We start from the raw sequence: 19,082 nt of genomic DNA, 5'->3' as shown, positions 1-19,082 counted from the left end.
AAGAGGCACACCACTTATGTAGACACACTATAGCCTGACGACGCAGAGCTAGCAGCACTGCAGATAGATGGGAGTGGAGGGTCCCCAGTTGGTGTTGGCCAGTCTGCACCGTCTGCATTTATATACGTAGTACATATGCACGATTATTCTTGAAAACCAGATGCTAAAGTGAACCTTTGTTCAAAAGTTAATTTGAATGTAGACTACGTAAGCTACTTACAGTATATATTACAGTGTTGTTTAGTATCTGTTATAAGTAGGAGTTTAGGGGTTGTAATATCTACAGTATGGTAGGGAAAACAAATTGCTAGCATAATAACATGCCCTCACCTTCTCGTGGGTAGTAGATGACCTTGGTGAGGCTGTATGGGCCGTCTCCCTTCATGTTGAAGGACTTGACCTTCACCTGGATCTCGCGGACCTGGAAGTCCTTGTCTGTGATCAGGAACTCCTTGTCGCTGACCGTGAAGCGGCGCGTCTCGGGGTCTGAGATGGTCTTGTACCACCAGTCGTAGGCGTCGTGCGCCTTGAAGGCCACAATGTAGCCAAACTTCTTGCCGGAGAAGTGCCATGGCTGCACCGGCTATAGGGGGGGTTTGGGAGGAGGACACAACATGGGAGTACAGTTATCAACCATCACCTTTTATCCCATTCTGACCTGAGATCAGATTCTAGAAATGTCAGTCGCTCTTCGATTTTTCAAAAAATAGCAGACCTACAAGCTCGTATCGCGCCACTCGGTGGCGCGATATGAGCTTGTAGATCTGCTATTTTTCAATAGATAACGCATAACATGATGCCAACACCAAAATGGGTGCCCGGTAAGAATGGGTTATTACGTTGTACACCTTTACTTCAATGCTCATTCTATATCTGCACGCTTGTAGTAGCCTAAACTTTCTAAATTACACAATGAACAATGGATGTCCATGGTTTATATGGTTTTAGTACTTAAATAATATTCCAAAGCAATGTAGAGTTACACATACAATATTATATAATTATATTGACATATAGCTGCCAGCAGCAGCAATACTGCAATATGCAAGGACTGCAATATGAAAACGCAGTAAGCCATAGAAACATAATAGACTGAGATTGAGAGAAAGAACTAAATAGGGGTTGTGGGTTGTGGATAATGCATGTCTTTATTATGCTGCTTATAATGGCAGAAGATTTCAAACTCTTGTTAAAAAATGTATTATCACGACAAAGGGTTGTCAATTTATCTGCCCTTTGTCAGCCTTCTGATTGGTCCCCGACTGACTAACCAGCAGGCTCTTTCTGCCTTGTCACGCCCTGGTTCCACCTTGTTAATGTTGAAACGTTGTTGCTAAAATATTCTTTTTAGGAAAAAACTAAAAACAAACATGATATGCCCAGTCACCATTCTGCACCTGTGATGTTCCTTTTTACTGACACCAAGTTTAAAATAAGAATTGAGTGCACAGAATATCAATATGAAGCAACTGAAAAAACAAGTTATTTCAATGGTAGTGGATGGAGAGAGAGGATTTTTGTCCAACCATGCAAAGGGCAACCAATGGGTGCGAAGAGGGGCACAACCATGGGCGGGACTTGACAAAGTCTAAGACCTAATCAGCTCATAAGATCAATGAAGCATACAACACATTTTTATATATAAATAGCAACATTATGCGTGTTAGGTTTACATTGAAATACTTACTGTCCAAGTAATGACGATCTCACCACCTCTACCTCCATAACCGGCTACGTCAGTAGGTGCCACCACTGGAGCTGTTAAATACATTTTTATGTTAGGCTTATTCTTTCACTCTCAGTCTCTCACTCTCTCTCTCTCTCTCTCTCTCTCTCTCTCTCTCTCTCTCTCTCTCCTCTCTCTCTCTCTCTCTCTCTCCCTCCCCCTACATTCCTACCGGCATCCCAGGTTTTGATCCTGAGAGAAGGGATGCTGGCCTCTCCAGGGCCGTACTGGTTGTGGGCGATGATCCTGAAATAGTACTCCATCCACGGGTACAGGTCTACCACATCCGCCATCTCTGCATTACCGTCCAGATTGGCGGGGGCTGACGGAGACAGTAAAAGTAGGGCTGCAACTATCGATTATTTTCTTAGCAACTTTTTGATTAATCGAATAATCAGGAAGCGTGTTTTTCACACAAATCAACAAAACTACAATTTTATTTTTTCATACTTTGTCGTACAATAGTGTCGCACAAAGTAGTGAAAAGCAGTAGGTTTAGTAGTAGCAGCAGCAGCAATAGTTTTATTATTTTATTATTAGTATTATTAGTTGCAGCAGTACAAGTCGTAGTAGAAGTACTGTAGTAGTGGCAATAGTATTAGTAATAGTAGCAGTAGTAGAAGCAGTGCTTTAATCTCTGAGAGAAGCTGCTGCTCTCATCTAGTTTAGGGTAGACAGTAGTTAAGGGAAGGGACAAACACAGTTCTTGAGCTAATGTGGTCAGTTTGTTAGCAGGTGAGTTTTATTTTATGAATTGTACTACTGTATTTGTCATTTGGGCATGCAGAATAAACCATCAGTTGAAGTAAATATGATTGATTTGGTCATTGTTATGTTTATGGAGTATCATTGTCCATATCAATGTCATTAAGTCATTCGTGTTATTTGCGTGATAGAACTTTGAAACAAAAACATTCAACCAACCCATACAGGCCCTGAGCTCATTGGATTACTACCTGCACAAAAAGCCAATGAGTCAGTGGTGTTGCTGTGAACTCACAGGTGAGAGCGTCCCTCCAGTCATCTTCATGCAGGGCCCAAAAATGCCTGGTCTGGATGGTGTAGTAGAGGATGGGGCTGTTGTGGTCTGCTCCTTTACTCCACAACAACTTCACCCACTTGTCTCCGATGTCCTCAACCCGAATGATGCCGGGGGGCCCGGGGACACCTAGGGCACCGCGTGAGTGGGGTGTGAAAAATGGATGGATTGAACTTAACTACGTCAGCAGTTAAATGAAGGTGCGTGTACCTGTAATTTCTGTGTATTTTTAGGTGCCCGTGTTGAAACGACGGTCCTCTTAATCTCTGTTACGTTATGAAGCTTAAATAGGGCACATAAGGGGTCCTTCATATTATGGCATACGGTACTAATAAGGATCTGATAAGGGGTAAGTGCCTGTGCTTATGGATATTAAGGACTCAAAAGACTAAGAGGGTTGAAAGGGCGATTCTCGCCAAGAATTTTCACTGAAACCTACCGGCAGAGATTGGATGTGCATTCGGGGTGAGACACCCCGCGAGCTGCAGCCTACATCTGCCTGAAGGGCACGTTCAACAAGTGGCTCCGAATAGAAGCCAAATCATAACACGGCGGCTTAAGTTAACCCATTCTGACCTGAGATCAGATTCATACGAGGTTTTCCACTGGACACACGCTGGTCTGACGAACCCATTCTGACCTGAGATCAGATTCTAAAAATGTCAGTCGTTCTTCGATTTTTTCAAAAAATAGCAGACCTACAAGCTCGTATCGCGCCACTCGGTGGCGCGCTATGAGCTTGTAGATCTGCTATTTTTCAATAGCTAAAGCACGACATGATGCTAACACCAAAATGGGTGCCCGCCCAAAATGGGTTAAGTTAATATCTTTCCAAACAGCAATCATATTGTGAGAGCAGAATGGCCAGAAATGCTGTATGAATATAGTCCATTAAAGACATTACTTAACTTTACATACTAGAGCAGCTCCTGAAAATGATGAATGTGCCGTTGCGTTCTCATTGTTTATTCACCATTTACATGGAAACTCAATGTTGATTGAACACGCTGTAGTGTGCATGCCACGTCACTAGGTGGCGGTGACGGACTGCCAGATAGACCAGTCACCCATGTGCATGAAGAGCAACCATGCAGTTCGACTTCCTATCAAAGATGTTTGTTTACATCAGGAGTTCTCGACCCGTGGGTCGCGACCCCTCGGGGGGTCCCCAAATTATTAAAAAAGAAAAAAGAAAATTCAAATTCAACTGAATGGCTGGAAAATGGAAATGGGTGTATTGTCTCTATTATTAAGGTTATTGTAGCAGTCAATTTATATTGGGGGGTCGGGAGGGGGCGGGGCAGGGGTCCCGAGATGCTCGTTTTAGGAACTCCATATATCACCTACGTATGGCTCTGCATCAATGTAATAAACATATGCGTGAACCCACGCCATGATGTCACAAGTTTTGCGGATTGGTGTTTTCACCGCCCAAAAACGCCATTCTCGCAAACAATACTTTATTATGGCGTTTCCTATGAACACCGTTCTCGTGTAAAAGGGGTCTCAGGGTCTGATCGACATGACATGCTTGCACAGATTGTTCTGGAGAATCACGGGAGCAGAGCCACACCGCCAAAAAATAAATCTCAAAGATTGTCGGACTGAACTGCTATAACATCAATCATTTATGATGATGGCTACCCCATCATTTAAATTTACTCTAACATTGTGAGTTACAATAAGACTAAACTCTGAAGAACAGATTCCAGCATTGTTGTCTGTGGGAATGAAAACATACAGTAAGTATGCCCCACTGGAAGAGGAGGGCCTAACCCTAACGCCTAAGCACCATTTTTAAACACTTTAAATACTTCCCCTTTGAGGAAAGATCTTTGGTACTGACCTACAACCTTGAGGTCAGTATCAGCGGTGGCATTGTCCACCACTGTCTGGGCTGTGCAGGTGTAGCGACCCTCGTGCCAAACCTGGACGTTATGAATCATCAGGTCACCAGTGCCTTCTCCATCCTGAGAGAGAGAGAGAGAGAGAGAGAGAGAGAGAGAGAGAGAGAGAGAGAGAGAGAGAGAGAGAATGAAATTTGATTTTAGATTAGACCTATAAGAGTGCACCTGAGCTCTAAAAAAAACATACTTTTTAGTGCCATTGTTTTCTTATTCTTTATACATTTATATTTTCCTGTATATTTAGGTTCTATAGAGTAGACTAATGTGTTTTTATTCGCGCATGGAAATTCTGATCATTTGTGTCTGTTAAATAAACACAGTGTTGTATTGTATATTGCTGTGCCGATCCGTGCATGCACACTCAATGCACATTATGCAACATACGCTGTCTTTCGAGTGAACGTCTACTGGTGTTTGCGGCTGTGGGCATTGCCAGTTGTCATGGGATGTGTGTAAACTCGTAGCCGGTTTAAAGTTACCATGTACTGGCAGGCTCCCGCAGACCTCATCCATACGTTCTGGCTCTGCCCTTCTCTACACAAATATTGGACCGATATCTTCAATTCCTTATCAAAGATAGTCGGGCAAAGAGTGGAGCCCACACCTTTGGGGGCCCTGTTTGGTGTTTTTCCCTCAATACCGTCGCTCTCTAAACCAGAGAGGGATGTTTTGGCCTTTGTCACTCTGTTAGCTAGGAGACTAATTCTGACCAACTGGAAATCGCCCACTTCCCCTTCTCACACTCATTGGGTTAGGGACACCTTGTACTGTGTAAAACTGGAGAAGATTAGACACTCCTTGAATGGTTCTTCCGATAGGTTTGGGAGGATATGGGGTCCATTCTTTCAATTCATTCAGAATTTGAATCCGTCTCTGCTTGAGGATGAGTGAGGTCTGCTGGACTTTTGTTTTAAAAGTAGCTTATACTGTGATTGGATTGTATGGATTGTATTGTATTGGATTATGGATGTATCATGTACCTATGTTTTTTATATAGGATGTTGTGTACTGTTGTTTTGTCTGTTTTTGTCTGCCTTTTATTTTTCAACTTTTACTGATCATGTATTTAAGGTTTGTTTGTCTTGTTTTCTGTTGTCCTTTTTCTTTGGGGTGAAAATTCAATGTGTTTACTCTTTTATGTCATACTTGTGGGGTTTATTTAAGAGAAGCTGTTAATGTTAATTATTATTTTTCAAACTCTATTTCAATAATGCTTCTGTGAAAAAAACCAATAAACAAAGTTATTTAAAAAAAAAAGTTACCATGTACTGTAATTGCAACCACAGGTCGCAGATTACTATGAAAACCTGCAAAACCAAAGTCAGTTAGTCCGTCCGTCACGCCTCGTGACACGCTCCATATATGGCCGTCAGGGTGTACAGTGTTAACAGTTTAAGGGTCTCCGTCCTGTTAATTAGTACACTCCGATGCCCAGGACGGAGATTGATTAACAGGACGGAGATTAATGACATCAAAACCGATCGCATCGCTCCACAGGCTAGGAGCGCCTGTTGCGTAACATTCGATGTTGCGCAACAGTGGGACGTCATCGAAAATGTCCCCCCCTTCCCCCCCCTGTTTAGCCGACGAGACCGAAAATCTTAAAACGTTAATAACTCGCAATCTAAATCATCCCGTCTAATTCTAAGATGTGCTACACCCACATCCGGGATAACATCCGCTCCGTCGGTAAAAGTGCTCCGCTGCTATAAATCGCTGGGCACATTTATTTAATGGATTAAATAACCCCGGGCAATTAAGGTGTTAATTGGGTTAATAACAATATCACTGACAGGCTTGGTTCTTTAAAAATGGGACCAGATTTGACTGAGGGACTGCCATTGGATTTTTTTGAATTTTCGTTTTTTCATGTCATAATATTATGAAACCAGGGAATAACAGCTTCAAATTGAAATATAGGTTATAGGTATAGTTTTAGAGATATAGAGTAATGTCTTGCAGAAAACAGCGAGTTGAGAAAACAGGCTTGAAAGGTTCCCTTCTGTGGTCTCTAACATTACACCTACTGTAGCTACATGGCTAAGCATTGATTTCATATTTACATGTCTTCTGTGGTCTCTAACATTACACCTACTGTAGCTACATGGCTAAGTAGATGTGAAGTGCATCTCCTACTGTACCATGATGCGCTCGTAGTGCTGCCACTCGGCGTCAAAGTCGATGACTCTGTGGTCAATGGCCCAGATGAAGACAACGTCCAGCATGGGGTCATAAGAAGCAGAACAGCTCAGGATCACCTCCTCACCAACCTTGCCATACGTGTCCTCGGGAACCACCGTGAGACTGGTAGCCTCTGAAGATTTTTTTATTATTGTTTGTTAGTTATTTCATCAGCAAAGTTAATTCGGAACCAGTTCTCATTTACAACAACCTGGGCTGATTTAGTGCTGGGCAATACGGCAATATTTTAGACCATATGCTACAATATCAATATTGTGAGGATAATATATTCTTGTGACAATTATATAAAGTATAAAACACTTATATATCCAGTCTCATAGCATCACGCGCACGCACATGCACACACACACCTGTGATGGTGAGGGTACCAGAGCTGTTGGCCTTCCCTCTGTCATTCTCTGCAAAGCAGCTGTACACCCCCTCATCGTTCGTAGTGGCATTAAGGATCTCCAGAGTCCCATCGGACATGATGGAGATCCTGGAATAGACAAACAATGAACATGGATCGTAGCCTTAATCGTGACTCTGTCTTTCTAACACAGAAGCCAAACATTGTACCACACAGTAACAACATACAGTCTCATTGTGCGTCAGATAACTGGACCTGGAGAAGTGGAGACAAAAGGGATCCCAAGGTCTGAACGACCAAAACGTTGCTCAATAAATCTAATTCTGCAAGTGAAGACAGTGTGCGGGATCCCTTTTTTCTCTACTTCTCCAGGACATAATATGCCTATAAAATAGGCAAATACATATAGGCCTAATGGGGGCACCACAGTGGGGCACCACTGATATAGCCACCAATCCCCTATTTCAGCTATTTTCATCAGTATGCTACAGTTGTACTGACCTTGAATTGTTGAACAGCAGTTCTTTACCCTTCTTCCAGGTGAACCGGGGTCTTGGGGCTGCTCTGGGTTTACATTCAATCACGACCCGGTTATCTTGAGCTCCAAGAAGCTGCCTCTTGACTGGGTTAAGCTCAAAGGTAGGACCATAGGCTAGAAAGACAAACATTTCAAAATGAGGACTCAAGTTGTCGATTCCTAAACCTTTCCCGTTTCAAATGTAAAAGTCTGGTGTGACAAATTCTTATATTGTTACAATTACAATTACAATACAGCAGGGCTTCTTGAAGCGGGTGCCGTGGCACCTCATGGTGCCTTTTACGAAAGTGCCTCAGAATACTTGAAAATGTGATAATATTTGGAATTGATCAATGTCACTTCAGTTTAAACACTTAGACCCTCTTCTTATACTTAGTAAAACGGACCCGAGTTAAACCGTACATGGTGTGATCTTTTTCAGCATACAGTACACCAAGTCTCTACACCAAATGGCTATTTTTGGTGAATATTCCGCCCAGAATAGGGATGCTAGGGGTTTAAGTGATTCAACCCAGTTTTCTTTGTGACATACTGTATCTTTGGGGGAATTATTTATATATCTACATACCGTTAATATGACAAAAGGTGCTATAAAGTAGCAATTCAATTCAGGGGTGCCATGGATGAAAAAATATATTTACAGGCGTGACATGTCAAATAACTAAAATGTATGTCTTTCAAAATGGAACCTTGTATATTATATACAACTTTCCAGGGTCCCTGGTCAGAACCTTATTTAAATGAATAAATATTGCTGCTACTGTAAATCCGAATTAAAACAATTTTTGATAATGACATCAGTCAGTATTTGGCTCTAGCTAGCTTAATGTATATTCTACGGCTACCCAACATCTTGGTAGGTAGCCAAGCAATTGTGAGCACCTTGGGAGACCAGGCAGCCACTAGTGGCCAATAACTAAAATAAATATATTTATTTCCATGGATTGGACTGTACATCTATATAAATGAGAATGCAATTTACTACGTTTGACTTACCGACCACTCGCAGCTCAGCATTTGCATATTTGATTCCCCAGAAGTTTTCAGCAATACACTGATACATTCCAGAGTCGTCAAATGTCAAACTGGAAAACTTCAGCTCTCCTTTTCCATACTGAAAGAAAACACACAGACCAAGCAAAAACAGGATAAACTTCAGCTCTCCTTTTCCATACTGAAAGAAAACACACAGACCAAGCAAAAACAGGATAAACTTCAGCTCTCCTTTTCCATACTGAAACAAAACACACAGACCAAGCAAAAACAGGATAAACTTCAGCTCTCCTTTTCCATACTGAAACAAAACACACAGACCAAGCAAAAACAGGATAAACTTCAGCTCTCCTTTTCCATACTGAAACAAAACACACAGACCAAGCAAAAACAGGATAAGCCGAGAGAGAACGTTTCTATGATCTCTGTGGACCATTGGTGGACAAAAACTGTGTAGATCACACACACAAAAAGCAGTGCAGTAGGGAGTCTATCGTTTGCAATTCAGTAACATACTGCAATTTTGGGGTCAACAAAGACCACAATTTCCGGCATTTCCGTTGGCAGAAACACAAGTCCACTCTCCACTTTATACATGTTAAGTAATGATAACCATAATGTTGGAATACCTATTTCAAGCGAAGTTGACTTTAATACCGTTCGTATTAAACCGTTGGTTTCCTCAAACATCTAACAAACCATTGTATGCTTTGGAAAATGGTCAGAAGTAATGTAAAGTAGTAAGTTGTGGTCAGTGGACTACTCATGCAAGACCTTTAAAGATGGAGTGATTTTGGTGATTTTATTTCAGTCTTAAACAGAAGGCTGTGTGCTTCTGAACCAATCAGAGCGTCGCATCCACCCTTCAGGCTATGGGTCGTATAGCTCCGCAACAATGGAGTTGTTTGTTTTTTATTTACAAGTCAGATACAGGCTTATTTCTCTAACCTATAATGTTTTCAGATACATATTGTAACGCTTAGCACCCTGAGCTGGAGTCGAACGGGATAACCTTTTACGCAGAGCCTGGTAGTCGATGGTCACTGAGGGGGCTCTTGTTTTACAGGCGACCGGATTAAGGTTGGTGAGGGGTGCGTTAAAACGACCGGATTAAGGTTGGTGAGGGGTCCTTTAAAACGACCGGATTAAGGTTGGTGAGGGGTCCTTTAAAACGACCAGATTAAGGTTGGTGAGGGGTGCGTTAAAACGACCGGATTAAGGTTGGTGAGGGGTGCGTTAAAACGACCGGATTAAGGTTGGTGAGGGGTGCGTTAAAACGACCGGATTAAGGTTGGTGAGGGGTGCGTTAAAACGACCGGATTAAGGTTGGTGAGGGGTGCGTTAAAACGACCGGATTAAGGTTGGTGAGGGGTGCGTTAAAACGACCGGATTAAGGTTGGTGAGGGGTGCGTTAAAACGACCGGATTAAGGTTGGTGAGGGGTGCGTTAAAACGACCGGATTAAGGTTGGTGAGGGGTCCGTTAAAACGACCGGATTAAGGTTGGTGAGGGGTCCGTTAAAACGACCGGATTAAGGTTGGTGAGGGGTCCGTTAAAACGACCGGATTAAGGTTGGTGAGGGGTGCGTTAAAACGACCGGATTAAGGTTGGTGAGGGGTCCGTTAAAACGACCGGATTAAGGTTGGTGAGGGGTCCGTTAAAACGACCGGATTAAGGTTGGTGAGGGGTCTGTTAAAACGACCGGATTAAGGTTGGTGAGGGGTCCTTTAAAACGACCGGATTAAGGTTGGTGAGGGGTCCGTTAAAACGACCGGATTAAGGTTGGTGAGGGGTCCGTTAAAACGACCGGATTAAGGTTGGTGAGGGGTCCGTTAAAACGACCGGATTAAGGTTGGTGAGGGGTCCGTTAAAACGACCGGATTAAGGTTGGTGAGGGGTCCGTTAAAACGACCGGATTAAGGTTGGTGAGGGGTCCGTTAAAACGACCGGATTAAGGTTGGTGAGGGGTCCGTTAAAACGACCGGATTAAGGTTGGTGAGGGGTCCTTTAAAACGACCGGATTAAGGTTGGTGAGGGGTCCGTTAAAACGACCGGATTAAGGTTGGTGAGGGGTCCGTTAAAACGACCGGATTAAGGTTGGTGAGGGGTCCGTTAAAACGACCGGATTAAGGTTGGTGAGGGGTCCGTTAAAACGACCGGATTAAGGTTGGTGAGGGGTGCGTTAAAACGACCGGATTAAGGTTGGTGAGGGGTGCGTTAAAACGACCGGATTAAGGTTGGCGAGGGGTCCTTTAAAACGACCGGATTAAGGTTGGTGAGGGGTCCTTTAAAACGACCGGATTAAGGTTGGTGAGGGGTCCGTTAAAACGACCGGATTAAGGTTGGTGAGGGGTCCGTTAAAACGACCGGATTAAGGTTGGTGAGGGGTCCGTTAAAACGACCGGATTAAGGTTGGTGAGGGGTCTGTTAAAACGACCGGATTAAGGTTGGTGAGGGGTCCTTTAAAACGACCGGATTAAGGTTGGTGAGGGGTGCGTTAAAACGACCGGATTAAGGTTGGTGAGGGGTCCGTTAAAACGACCGGATTAAGGTTGGTGAGGGGTCCTTTAAAACGACCGGATTAAGGTTGGTGAGGGGTCCGTTAAAACGACCACATTAAGGTTGGTGAGGGGTCCGTTAAAACGACCGGATTAAGGTTGGTGAGGGGTCCTTTAAAACGACCGGATTAAGGTTGGTGAGGGGTCCGTTAAAACGACCGGATTAAGGTTGGTGAGGGGTCCTTTAAAACGACCGGATTAAGGTTGGTGAGGGGTCCGTTAAAACGACCGGATTAAGGTTGGTGAGAGGTCTGTTAAAACGACCGGATTAAGGTTGGTGAGGGGTCCTTTAAAACGACCGGATTAAGGTTGGTGAGGGGTCCGTTAAAACGACCGGATTAAGGTTGGTGAGGCGTCCTTTAAAACGACCGGATTAAGGTTGGTGAGGGGTCCGTTAAAACGACCGGATTAAGGTTGGTGAGAGGTCTGTTAAAACGACCGGATTAAGGTTGGTGAGGGGTCCTTTAAAACGACCGGATTAAGGTTGGTGAGGGGTCCTTTAAAACGACCGGATTAAGGTTGGTGAGGGGTCCTTTAAAACGACCGGATTAAGGTTGGTGAGGGGTCCTTTAAAACGACCGGATTAAGGTTGGTGAGGGGTCCGTTAAAACGACCGGATTAAGGTTGGTGAGGGGTCCGTTAAAACGACCGGATTAAGGTTGGTGAGGGGTCCTTTAAAACGACCGGATTAAGGTTGGTGAGGGGTCTGTTAAAACGACCGGATTAAGGTTGGTGAGGGGTCCGTTAAAACGACCGGATTAAGGTTGGTGAGGGGTCCGTTAAAACGACCGGATTAAGGTTGGTGCGAGGTCTGTTAAAACGACTGGATTAAGGTTGGTGAGAGGTCTGTTAAAACGACCGGATTAAGGTTGGTGAGGGGTCTGTTAAAACGACCGGATTAAGGTTGGTGAGGGGTCCGTTAAAACGACCGGATTAAGGTTGGTGAGGGGTCTGTTAAAACGACCGGATTAAGGTTGGTGAGGGGTCTGTTAAAACGACCGGATTAAGGTTGGTGAGGGGTCTGTTAAAACGACCGGATTAAGGTTGGTGAGGGGTGCGTTAAAACGACCGGATTAAGGTTGGTGAGAGGTCTGTTAAAACGACCGGATTAAGGTTGGTGAGGGGTGCGTTAAAACGACCGGATTAAGGTTGGTGAGGGGTCCTTTAAAACGACCGGATTAAGGTTGGTGAGGGGTCCGTTAAAACGACCGGATTAAGGTTGGTGAGGGGTCTGTTAAAACGACCGGATTAAGGTTGGTGAGAGGTCTGTTAAAACGACCGGATTAAGGTTGGTGAGGGGTCCTTTAAAACGACCGGATTAAGGTTGGTGAGGGGTCCTTTAAAACGACCGGATTAAGGTTGGTGAGGGGTCCGTTAAAACGACCGGATTAAGGTTGGTGAGGGGTCCTTTAAAACGACCGGATTAAGGTTGGTGAGGGGTCTGTTAAAACGACCAGATTAAGGTTGGTGAGAGGTCTGTTAAAACGACCAGATTAAGGTTGTGTGAAAGTGAAAGTAAAAGATGAATGTTCATTTTGCTGCTTTCTTTCGTTTTAGCGATTTTAGCTATTTTTGACAGGGGGCAGGGACATTCGAACATGGGGCTAAATATGTATTTTTTTTTACAAAATGTTATAACAAATTTAAAAAATAATTACAATAGTCCTACCCCAGGAAATTACATCTGGCCACAAAAGATCACAAGATCTATTGAATGTGAAGGTAGAGGTACTAGGGGGCTGCCATACTGTGTTGTAGGCTCAATATGTCAGTTTGTCATCTCCTCCTTGGTGCAGTTGGTGGTGTAGTAGATGGTTAAAAGAATCTCTACATTTCAATAGAAATAGTAACAGGAAACATTTTCAGGTTGCGACTCATACACCATGCAGGATAAGCAAGTGACACTTGCACCCCCCTTTAACGTTTCGTGAATGAACATTAGTGAAAGAAACGAGGACATGAATTCTCACCATGTATCCATCTTTGTACCAGCGTATATAGGGGAAGGGCTTCCCCGACGCCATGCAGCGCATGGTGTGCTCCGAACCAATGTCTATCTGTGTATTGTTGATGGTCTCAGCCCACTCTGGTGCAGCTGCCAATCACAAACATCAATGAGAAAATTATGTATCCGTCACAAAAGCCTGCATGATACATTCGAAATGTCATATTTCTTGTTATAATTTCAAATTAAAACAATAACAATAGACCTTTAACCCATTCTGACCTGAGATCAGATTCATACGAGGTTTCCGCCGGACACACACTGGTCTGATGAACCCATTCTGACCTGAGATCAGATTCTAAAAATGTCAGTCGTTCTTCGATTTTTCAAAAAATAGCAGACCTACAAGCTCGTATCGCGCCACTCGGTGGCGCGATATGAGCTTGTAGATCTGCTATTTTTCAATAGATAAAGCATAACATGATGCCAACACCAAAATGGGTGCCCGGTCAGAATGGGTTAAGTCAATTCCCTCACATGGGGACAATTCTCAAAGGGGGGGGGGGGGGGGGGCACAACTAATACTACAAATACACTGTCAGTTCTCTTCAGTGGAGTAAACTGTAATTAGGACCAAAGGATATGTTTTTCTACACTTTCTAAACTTACTGAACAAAACAATCCCACTGCCAAGAGCCAAGTCACTTTCCAAGATGATTATTTGAAAACTGGTTGATTCACGCAAAAATATACTCGGCTATTCATTCATTTGAATTTGAAAGCAGATATAATAATAATCTCACTGTATCGTGGGGCGGCGGGGCGGTTGGTTTTACTTTTTACGCTGCCTGATTGAATAGCTTGTATCAGAGTAGCAGAGTAAATATCACTGCTAATACGCGTCCAACACAACAGATACAGTGACTTTAGTCTCTTAAACAATGTTACTTACACTCCACATAGAGCCAGGCCTTAATGTTACTTACACTCCACATAGAGCCAGGCCTTATGCCAGTCCTTTCCTTTGGTGTTGATGGCCTCGCACTCATAAGCTCCGACATCCTCATACTGGACGTTGAAGAGGTGGAGCACTGCCCCTGATTCACTGATCTCGTGGTTGGCTGGGAGGTCTGTGGCATCCACTTTCCTCCACACAATATCAGGGATGGGGCTGAATAAACAAGCAAAGCATTTTTAAAGAAATGGGACTTGTAAGATGTGTCCAGCACCGTATTCTGAAACTGGGATGTGCATAACGTTTTCCTTCTTTACACTTGTAAGATATGTCATTGAGTGATTCCCAAACAAAGAAAAAGTGTGCCCCTTATCAGTTCAATATGGGACACACTTATTCAATACGTTACCGAATAGGAAGGATGGGCTAGATGAGCCAGTGGGTAATTTGAACCACCCCCTTTATCTACTAAGCTAGAATACTTATGTGACCTTACTGTAAATCTAGTAAACATCTATCATTTACAACTGGCTGTGAAGTTCATGTGTAAAGTAGAAAACTAACAAAAAATTAAAAAATTAACCAAATGTCAAAGGTAAATTGAGTCAATTAGCCCTTCGCTAAATCCCACCCCAAAAAGCGATTGTCCAACGCCAATCCAAATGGTTTAGCAACTGTTGCTATGCAGGTCAAGCAAGCTTTCGCCATCTCATAGCTGTCAATGTTATTTTGCATGGCTGTGTTGTTGAACATATACACAGAAAGTTACACGACTGACCCACCCAGGTGATGGCGATAATACTAATGACCGTAAAAACTCATGTAGGGTGGTCGTTAAAATGTCATGTAGATTTGTCCAGTGCATAGCCTACTGCAGGCCTGGTTGACTAGATTTAGAAGACATGTGTCCAGTGGATAGCCTACTGCAGGCCTGGTTGACTACATTTAGAAGACATGTGTCCAGTGGATAGCCTACTGCAGGCCTGGTTGACTACATTTAGAAGACATGTGTCCAGTGCATAGCCTACTGCAGGCCTGGTTGACTACATTTAGAAGACATGTGTCCAGTGCATAGCCTACTGCAGGCCTGGTTGACTAGATTTAGAAGACATGTGTCCAGTGCATAGCCTACTGCAGGCCTGGTTGACTAGATTTAGAAGACATGTGTCCAGTGCATAGCCTACTGCAGGCCTGGTAGACTAGATTTAGAAGACATGTGTCCAGTGGATAGCCTACTGCAGGCCTGGTAGACTAGATGTAGAAGACATGTGTCCAGTGCATAGCCTACTGCAGGCCTGGTAGACTAGATTTAGAAGACATGTGTCCAGTGCATAGCCTACTGCAGGCCTGGTTGACTAGATTTAGAAGACATTTTGATGCCCTTGCTACTGAAACGATTGATAATTTATATGCAGAAATCCCGTCATTTAACATGCATCTCTATGGGAGAGAAGGACAGCTTGCCCTGTCTCCTCACTGGACGGGTTGGGGAGGGACTTAGCAAAGGGCTAATTATCTTAATAAGAATCACCATTCATATTATGTCTGTGCTACTGAAATTATGCTGTATGACCTTTAATTTGGAGGAAAACCCTCAAATGAAAGGTCTGAAAAACATATATTAAAAGGTTCTGGAAAAGAATTAAACTTAATTTAATTGGTGTTATATTGTTTAAATAACCAAAATAAGACTATTTGCTAAAGGGAAATGTGTTATTAGAATATTTTTTGATATAATATTTGTATAATAATGGTAGATGTTTTGATTTTACTGCCATCAAAATGTTTCTTGTGTGGTTCATCTTACCCCGTTCTCCCCAAAGGGACGATTCCTTAATGTCAAGGGACGTTTGGTAACCCTAGTGGGAGGGTGACATTTCAAGCTAAACTTTTGCGCCCGGGGTGAAAGCAACAGAGTGACAGGTTTCCTGTGTTATAAGCGACACAAATATTATTTCGCCTGGTGTGAACGCACCTTTACAAACAGATACAAGAACACACTGTGGCGTTTTACTGTGCACAGTGTTGTGTGAACTGGTTGTTCTAATAACACGTCTGACGCAGACATACTTTCCCAGAGCGAAGCACTCCAGGCTGATGTTGGAGGCCAGCATTGCTGTGGTGTCCGGGAACTTCACCATGATCTCTGATCGGTATTTCTTCTCCTCAGCTGCAGAAACAAAGAGAGATACTTTAATTAACAACTAAACTAAATTGTTGAAATAGTGATGCTGGGACTAAGGGTAATAATGTTCATCAAATTCATTGTTGATGACGTGTAGCCTGGGCTGGGATCCAGACTGATTCGCTCCGTTTGGCAGTTTTGTCAAAAGCAATTATAGCCAAACTTGTACATCAGCTATTTGAGCCTGCAACACCATTTTACGGCAAAGTATAAATAAGGCTTAAGCCCAAACCAAATTGCAACTCCTTGCAGCTAGTCACAACTCATTGCAACAAAACAGGTCAACCACACCAATACAACTCCTTGCAACTAGTCACAAGTAGTTGCATATTGTTGCAAGGTGAATCTTTGGTGCGGTTTGGGCTTTAAAGCAGCTTAAAGCAACTTTCCTCTTCTATCCTGGATTTGACCATTGAGCTAGACTGTATAGCCTGCCTGCTTGCTCAGGGGACATTTTTTATGTTGACCATCAGGCCAATTACAGAGTTTCCTCTGGCTTCGCCCTGCCCAAGCATAGTTCACCCATCTTTCGGGACCTTATTTAGTGACTGAATTTATATCCCATATTGGAAAATGTACATTTCTAAGTGGAGGGGGGGGGCCACTGACCGTCCTTGGGTGGCGTGGGGATGAGTTGGGTGAACTTGGAGAAGACACTCTTGCCGATGACGGGGCTAGAGACAAAGCAGGAGTAGTTGCCGGCGTCCTGCGCCTCCACCTTGGCAATGTACAGGTTCCCTGTCTTCTGGGAAACAAAACGGCGGCGGTCCGTATGAAGGAAGATTGGGAACTCGTTGTAGATCCAGCGGTATGATACCTCGGCTGGGAAATGGGCAGGAAAGATAGATGAAAGGGAGCACACACACACACACACACACACACACACACACACACACACACACACACACACACTCTTATCTCTTGTTTATCACTTTATTACGTCATATTTTATGCTAGCTATACTGTAGCATCACAGTAACATTATCTGAACACTTTGATTGTACAGCACAATATTTTAAACATGTGGGTGTCCTACACCTTCTGGGTAAATTTTTACCTGCTCTTAGTTATCCCATTAAGACCTGAGGCTGATTCTACAATTGCCTTCTATGTCAGTAGTGCTTACGCTTTCAAGTTTCTTTTTCCTTTTTCTTCTTTTCATAAATAGCAGATGCACAAGGCATGAAGCTGTGAGCTTGTGAATAGCCAACAGGGGGGGAATTAAAAAACTTCAGTGCACTGTGTCTAAATATGTTGCGACCGCAGGTCGCAACATGTTTTAGGCACAATGCAAGGAATAAATGCATTTGCCATGTATCGGAAGGAAGTCTGATCCAATCATTTTTAGATTTCTCCAGTTTAATCCTGCGTTTAGGTTTTGTTGTTTTCAAGATCTGATTTTAGGCATGTTTAAACCTCCCGGAAAATCCGTGTTGAGGTTCTTAATCCACTGTTTTTCATTAAAACGTCTTTGTCCTACTGTCCAGTTGGGATTATGTTGAAGTCCAGCGCATTTTAGAGCTTCAATGCCATGAGCCATGAAATGTTGCACAAACCTTGTGGTTGTCTTTTTTCCATTGTTAATATTGTACCTGTGTTGTCCCAGCCTTGTACCTATTGTTTTACCCGTTTCTCCGACATATTGTAAACCACATTTGTCACATGTGATTAAGTAAATGCAGTTGCTGGTTCTGGTTGTTATTTGTTGTTTAATCTCTAACATGCGTTTTGTAGTTCTATTTTTGACTAATTGTTTGGGTTTGAAGTATTCTGGTCCCTCGCGTGCTGGTGTGTTGATTTCTTTTAGCTTGCTGTGTACTAGGTTTTTGTTTTTTCTGTAGGCCGATATAATTTTATAATCTTTTAGAAGATCATCCGTTCGGTTCTCAAAATTCCTTTTTATTCTGTTGTTGGCTAGTGTGCTCTGTGTTGAATAACTGGTTATCAGGGCTAATTTAGGGCCTGGATCTCGTACTCTTACTTCTAAGAAGGTACTTTGAGCTTTCCGGAGGAATGTCCTAGTGTAACCTCTTAGTCTGAGAGCCTTAAATAGTGTTTTGCAAGCTATTTTGAAATCACTTCTTTGCGTGCAAATCCTATGGAATCTTAGTAGTTGTGATTTGACTATCCCTGTGTAAGAGTGTGTCGGGTGAAATGACGTTTTGTGTAATAGGGCGTGGGTGTCTGTTTCTTTAAAGAATACTTTTAAGTCTAGTTTCCCATTTGTGTTAAAGTTAGGGCCCTTAAAGATTGTTACATCAAGAAAGTCAATCCTTTCAGTGTGTGTCACAAATTTTATCGTTATGGATCTATGATGGCTATTTAGACGGGGTCGATTTTCCACAGCTGTCTAGTGGGGTGTACTGTACTGTACTGTACTGTACAAGCCCTCCTCCCTGGCCTGTGTGTGTGTGTGTGTCTGTGTGTTAGGCTGTGCAACAGACACTTGGTGGTGAACAAACGCTATAACGCTATTTTTGTGCTCGGACACAGCCAGGGATAGACCCAGCCAGCCACACACATAGCTGTCTATAGGAGTGGTTGTCAGGGACAGACCCAGCCACACACATAGCTGTCTATAGGAGTGGTTGCACCACTCAAAAACGCACCAGTGTGCAACCACCTTTATTGGGTTAAAATAAACCCTGCACATTTTACTGTGTAGGAACTGAAGCTTAGGGTCTAA

The 19,082-nt window shown here is 43.2% G+C and overlaps 1 protein-coding gene across 1 annotated transcript in view; it reads right to left on the bottom strand.

The window, feature by feature from the left end:
• Positions 1-19,082, bottom strand: part of cntn1b (contactin 1b) — a 37,104-nt gene that overhangs the window by 6,719 nt on the left and 11,303 nt on the right. Inside the window, exons 7-19 of the mRNA XM_083757581.1 lie at positions 17,006-17,218; positions 16,282-16,381; positions 14,243-14,427; positions 13,282-13,406; positions 8,758-8,875; positions 7,725-7,875; positions 7,225-7,352; positions 6,814-6,986; positions 4,612-4,735; positions 2,727-2,894; positions 1,899-2,048; positions 1,688-1,758; positions 331-583 (exon numbers count right to left, since the gene is read on the bottom strand). Of these exons, the coding sequence (XP_083613707.1) occupies positions 331-583; positions 1,688-1,758; positions 1,899-2,048; positions 2,727-2,894; positions 4,612-4,735; positions 6,814-6,986; positions 7,225-7,352; positions 7,725-7,875; positions 8,758-8,875; positions 13,282-13,406; positions 14,243-14,427; positions 16,282-16,381; positions 17,006-17,218 (1,959 nt within the window). The remainder of the gene's footprint in view (positions 1-330; positions 584-1,687; positions 1,759-1,898; positions 2,049-2,726; positions 2,895-4,611; positions 4,736-6,813; positions 6,987-7,224; positions 7,353-7,724; positions 7,876-8,757; positions 8,876-13,281; positions 13,407-14,242; positions 14,428-16,281; positions 16,382-17,005; positions 17,219-19,082) is intronic.

The sequence above is a fragment of the Protomyctophum parallelum genome (genome assembly GCF_964188405.1).
Source record: "Protomyctophum parallelum genome assembly, chromosome: 22".
NCBI lineage: Eukaryota > Metazoa > Chordata > Actinopteri > Myctophiformes > Myctophidae > Protomyctophum > Protomyctophum parallelum.
This window is presented reverse-complemented; position numbering and strand designations above follow the sequence as displayed.